Genomic DNA, 6,435 nt, shown 5'->3' on the forward strand with positions numbered 1-6,435 from the left:
TTTTTTTTTGTATATATTTTAACCATATTTCAATAAAGAATGTGTTGCTTTATACGTTTTGTTTCTGCAACTAATTCAGAATACATGCAGATGTACAAATCAAAAAGGCATCTTTCGCATTATATAATCTACTTTTTATTTTAATAAATGTCACGAGGAAGTTTACAAGTGCAATGCCTCGTGGCGCCGGCAGGTGGCTCTCAGTCAACGAACCCAAACCGATTCACCCTCCGCTGTCTTTCACTCAAGTTCTCGGTGAACCGAGTTCCGCTGTCACAGCAGACCATGACAGACTCGGGGCCAAAGTTCAAAATATTCAAGTTTTTAAAGATTATTATAATTAGTCTCCTCGTTACAGCGCTGCTGTTGTTCACCGTCGCGTCTATCAGGACGCTCTCCCTGGACGTGAATGTCGGACTGAAGCTCGCGCGCTGGGAAAAGACGAGCAACGTCTCGCTCGTCATAGACGACCACCAGCGAGAGCAGCTCCTCGCGCATTTTAAAGGTACATATTTTTTTTTTTTTTTTGTTTTGTTTCCCTTCGCCTGCTCGTCGGTGAAGTTTAGTGTTAAAAAAAAAAAAAAAAGGTGACGCCGTTAACGAGCGTTATCTCCGTGTGTCTGACCAGAGGCGATCCGGATCCCCACGGTGTCCTTTTCGGGGGAGGAGAGCAACACCAGCGCGCTGCTTGAATTTGACAGGTTCCTCCGGAAAGGTAACGTTGAATTAAAAGGCCGCGACCTAACGCGCAAAGGTGCGATTGATTGTGTTTCGCCGTGTGCGTGTGTGTGTGTGTGTGTGTGTGTGTGTGTGTGTGTATGCTAGTTTCACGGGGCTAACAAAAACATATTTCTAAATGACTTCAACTGTTTACCTCACGTTGATTGTGTCTCTGCCGGCAACAACGTTAGTTATGTGGTAGACGTGCTTTTTACCAGACTGCCCTTTGCTTCACTCGCATGACTGGTAACGTGTTTAGAATCACACAACAAGGCCCGATTCATGCCATTCGGTTCCTTAAGGAAGGCTTCCAGCAATTTAATATCAAAGTGTGTCACTCGGATGTTGACGTTTCAGGTGCCAGCAGTCGGACTAACAGCCGACGTTACAGTATTTTCATGTATCGTTTAATTCAGGTTTTCTCATGAGACTAAGTTTCCATATAGGCCAAAGAAAACTAATTTTAATTGTTTTATTCATATACACATGTATGTATGTATGTATGTATGTATATGTGTGTATATTATATGTGTGTGTGTATATATATATATGTGTATATATACATAAATATATATGTATATATATATATATATATATATAAACACACATACATATACATATATATATATATATATGTGTGTGTGTGTGTATGTATATGTATATATATGTGTATATATACATAAATATATACGTATATATATGTATATATACATAAATATATATGTATATATACGTATATATATATATATATATATATATATATATATATATAAACACACATACATATATATATATATATATATATGTGTGTGTGTGTGTGTGTGTGTATATATATATATATATATATATATGTATATTTATATATATATGTGTGTGTATATATAATGTTTCATGCCTCATCACATCGTTGGGGATCTTTGCAGACACATGAAGTTATACACCTTTTAAAAAAATATATAGGCTGAGTATTAAAGCTGACCTTAATTTGTAAAAAGATGACGTTCACCCTTTTTAAGCTTGTACTCTTCTTCCTGTGTCAGCCTTTCCAACAGTGTTCTCTTCAAGCTTGGTTCGTCATGAATTGGTGGCCAACTACAGCCACCTGTTTTGGGTGCAAGGATTGCAGTCTGACCTGGTGCCATACATGCTGCTGGCCCACATAGATGTAGTACCTGCCTCAGAATCAGATGGCTGGGAGGCCCCACCATTTTCCGCCAAGGAGATAGATGGCTTCATCTATGGTAGAGGGACCATAGATGACAAAGGCTCTTTAATGGTGCGTGAACATGTTATATTTTGTAGAACCTTGCTATTACAGAGATTAGTTGAATTACTACTTCATCATGTGCCAACCAAACTAATCCAACATTATTTATATCTTCCAGGGAATTCTTCAGGCACTGGAGTACTTACTGATAAAAGGCTTTGCTCCACGGAGAGGATTTTACATTGGACTAGGTCATGATGAAGAAGTACCTAAGATATTCATCAAAACTCTTACTCTTTGAAATTACGAACCAAGATATAATTTACACTATTGTCAATGTCTGTGACCTTTTCCTTCTTCTTTTTTTTCAGGTCAGTGGTTACAAGGGGGCAATGAACATAGTGCGTGTACTGAAGCAGCGTGGTGTGCAGCTGTCGTTTGTCCTGGACGAGGGCCTGGCTGTACTTGATGGGGTCATCAGTGGTCTTGAAGGACCTGCTGCACTGTGAGAACCTGTTATGATAGATCTATAGATAGATAGATAGATAGATACTTTATTAATCCCCAAGGGGAAATGTGTTGCTCTTGTGGAAACACATTATTTAGTTTACATGTTAAAAGCAAACAATTGGACCAAGCCTGCCATCACAACACACTCACAACCCTAGCATGTCTCCATTAAATTGTATAAAACACGATATAGGTGATTAATAGTTGGATACTTGTTTTGTAGGATTGGGATAAGTGAAAAGGGTTCGGCTACTGTGAAGCTTAGTGTGTTCATGGTTCCTGGTCACTCCTCAATGCCTCCCAGAGAGACCAGTATTGGGATCTTGGCTGCAGCAGTCAAAAGGTGATTTTCGTCATACATACAAAATAAATATATATATATATATATATATATATATATATATATATATATATATGTTTAGCTACAGTCTACATTTACTTTTTTTTGCATCACTCTTCAAACTAAATCTAATACTTTAATTATGTCATGCTATTGCCTCAGACTAGAGGACAACCCTATGCCAAGGTTATTTGGTCATGGGCCTGAACGTGGAACATTTGAGCATCTGGCGCACAAGGTAAGAGGAACCAGCTACTTGTCCATCATTGCCATCACTTTTGATAGCATATTACATCTTTTCTGTTGCTACGCAGTTATTTATTCTTTGTTTTCAGTTCGGACTTCCAATGAAGTTCATAATGTCAAATTTGTGGCTGTTTGCCCCACTCTTAGGCAGGTAACTACGTCCTAAAATTAATTTAGCAAGTTTTCTTCTGATTTTGACCATTGGAATAATTAATTGATCATGTTTTATGTTACAGGGTACTTGAAAGAAAACCAGACACGAATGCTTTTGTAAGGACAACCACAGCAGTCACCATGTTTAATTCAGGAGTTAAGGTACAGTTATTCATTCTGAAATATAGGATGAATCACAGGAATTTTCAGTTTTCCTGAGCACAAACCTAAATTCTTTCCCACCATATAGGTGAATATCATCCCATCCCTCGCTGAAGCTTATGTAAATCTACGAATCCACTCAGCACAGTCCCTCCGAGAGGTAGTCAGAAGTTTGATTCTTCTTTTTGAGAATTCCTTATGTCTCTTCATGAATATTTTGAGTAAAAGTTGATGTTTGCTGTAACGTCCAGGTCCTGGACCTCATCCGGTCCACAGTGGGGGACCAACGAGTGAAGCTAGAGCTCGTTGATGGATTTGACCCCTTGCCTGTGAGCTCTATGGATGAGACGTCGTTTGGCTACCAAATCATCAAGAAAACTGTGTTGGACATGTTTCCAACTGTTACAGTTGCTCCAGGTAGACTCCAGATGGACATAATTGTATAAAAATGTGGTCGGTTCGGTCAAAAATATTCAATAACTGTTGTAATATAATGTTTGTATGTTCAGGTATCTGTATTGGGAACACAGACAGTCGACACTTTAAAGACCTGACGAATGATATTTATCGCTTCGCTCCAATCTGGTTTAAACCAGGTGATGCACAAAGGTAAGATCTAGTTTGTCTAATATTAGATAACAATTGTCTCAATAAAGCCTGCTGCAGAGAGTATAATAATAGTAATATCTGGCAAACTAGAAGGCCAAATGAACAAAAGAGCTTTCTGCTGTTGGTAACACTTTTATGTCACACACGTGTACGGTTCAGACTGTCAACTGCAATGTTAAGAGTTTTATGTACGGAACCAACTTTTAACCCAGTTTGCCACTCAGCTTTGGTGATTTTAAAAAGCATCCTTATTAAATGATCCTGCAAGAATAGCGCAAGGAAATTGTATAAAGGGTAACATATTTTCTCTTCTTTAGATTCCATAAGTTGTTTTTCTTTTTCTTTTTTTAGATTCCATGGCATCAATGAACGGATTTCCAAAAAGAACTACGAGGAGCTTGTAGTGTTTTACTTCAGTCTGATTAAAAACTGTGACATTCAGAAGCTCCCTAAGCCTCACAGCTCTATCCATGAACTCTAAGGATAGACATTATGGGTAAAATGCAATCCAAAAGTCTGTGTTATTAGTAAACTGAATAATTAGTGGGACCTTGAATCAGTGTATTGGTCACTACATTTTAAATAAAATGATGTGATCCTGCGTGATTCTACATTTTAGAGCCTGGCAATACAATTTCCCATAGCTTTACATTAACAGACTCTTTTTAATAGTGTTTGATGACATACAGTATTGACCTTGTTCTGATAAAATGACATATGAGACAACTTTGTGGACCTCTTCTGCATTTGGGATAACAATTTTGCAATAGTGTTGTAATGATTTTAAACAATTTATGAGATAACTGATACTTTTTTTTTGTTGGGCTGCTTATAATATTGTTCTACTTGAAATGATGGTACATAATAACATTAATTAAATGAGTGTATGAATACATTTTGGCTGCTGATAACATAAAATATAAAAAGATGCTTTCGTTTTGTTTATGTACTCACTGACTGAATCTTTAAAATGAATTGGGATTTGTAAAGGCAAGTTGAATTTGCACACAGATTTAAGACAGGCATTGTTTAAAATTACAACAAATAACATTTGATGCTATGCTCGTTGTCGTGTGATATTTAATGTATTTCTTGACATATTACACAATACACTTACAAAAGCACAATTTCCCCAAAATGTATCAAAAAAGAACAAAAGCTAATTTACACAGCTTGTGGGAGGCATTCTACACTTTATTACAATTAACATAAAAAAGAGCTTGACAATAGAGGAAAGCAGGCATCGATAACATACCTGTACCATAATTGAGAATTATTAAATTTTGATGGAGTGCTCCTATCTTCGCACACACGTTTTTGACAGTGTCACTAAAGACCAAATCACCTGCGCATTTATGGAGGTGAGGTGTTGTACCAGCACATTGGTAGTATTGTGTTGGGTCAGCGGGATCGGCAAATTACCCATTGGCCGTTTTTGTACAAGAGTTTACAGATTCTTGAGACTTAGTGGGTGATGTTGTGGTTGTCGGCATTGTTGTGGTAGGGGGAGTTGTTGTGGTTGTCGGCGACATTGTGGTAGGGGGAGTTGTTGTGGTTGTCGGCGACATTGTGGTAGGGGGAGTTGTGGTTGTCGGCGACATTGTGGTAGGGGGAGTTGTTGTGGTTGTCGGCGACATTGTGGTAGGGGGAGTTGTTGTGGTTGTCGGCGACATTGTGGTAGGGGGAGTTGTTGTGGTACCAGCAGTGTGAGAGTGGCTATCCTGCTGTGACTGTTAATCGGATTGTTGTTGACAAGTTGAAAGAACTGTTGATGAGACAATCAAGATTACCTTGTTTTGATAAAAATGACAAATGAGATAACTTTGTGGAGCTTTTCTGCATTTTTTATAACAATATTGTGAACGTGTTTAATGATTTAAAACCATTTCAATCTGATGGTCTAATTTTTTGTTGGGCTGCTAATAATATTGTACTTGAAATTATAATTTTACATTTAACATGAATTAAATTAGTGCATAAATACATTTTGGAACAGAACATATTCAAAGATGCTTCTTTCAGGTAGAAATGCTGAATGGTAATTTGTATTTCCATCCTGGTGATCAACTAAAGAGGTTTATAAAGCATTCTGTACCTTCACTGACTCAATCTTTAAAATGAATTGGGATTTGTAAAGGCAAGTTGAATTTGCATTCTTTGTTAGAGCTTGCAAGGGGCGACTTATCTGGTATATAGAAGTCTATGAGAACATTTCCTTAATTCTCACTTGATTTATTACCTTACACATTAGTATATGGCAGGGGTCACTAATAAGCAGTCCGAGTACGGACCCAGACGATGAATGATTGAGAATTATTCTTGCCTTTAGGGCACTTGTTTGGCGGTCCAGGAAACTCACCGACCGTTACATGCATTGTAAATCATCTCACGTGACGCTACTCGACCAATCAATTATGTGTATTCCGATAAGGAGAGAGACCCAACAGTCAAAGATCTACGTGAGTCAGATAAGTTATTTCACATGGAA

The 6,435-nt window shown here is 37.7% G+C and overlaps 1 protein-coding gene across 1 annotated transcript; it reads left to right on the top strand.

Moving 5' to 3' along the window:
* The first annotated feature begins 209 nt into the window (after positions 1–209).
* LOC117733688 (N-fatty-acyl-amino acid synthase/hydrolase PM20D1.2-like) lies at positions 210–4,876 on the top strand. The gene is made up of 13 exons (XM_034537511.1): positions 210–505; positions 629–715; positions 1,761–1,996; positions 2,106–2,192; positions 2,299–2,432; positions 2,661–2,780; positions 2,940–3,015; positions 3,113–3,174; positions 3,260–3,338; positions 3,427–3,498; positions 3,590–3,755; positions 3,848–3,947; positions 4,299–4,876. Exons 1-13 carry the CDS (start codon positions 286–288, stop codon positions 4,426–4,428), a joined length of 1,569 nt encoding a protein of 522 aa, XP_034393402.1. The 5' UTR covers positions 210–285; the 3' UTR covers positions 4,429–4,876.
* The last annotated feature ends 1,559 nt before the right edge of the window (positions 4,877–6,435 follow it).

This window comes from Cyclopterus lumpus, chromosome 7 (assembly GCF_009769545.1).
Source record: "Cyclopterus lumpus isolate fCycLum1 chromosome 7, fCycLum1.pri, whole genome shotgun sequence".
NCBI classification, from domain to species: domain Eukaryota; kingdom Metazoa; phylum Chordata; class Actinopteri; order Perciformes; family Cyclopteridae; genus Cyclopterus; species Cyclopterus lumpus.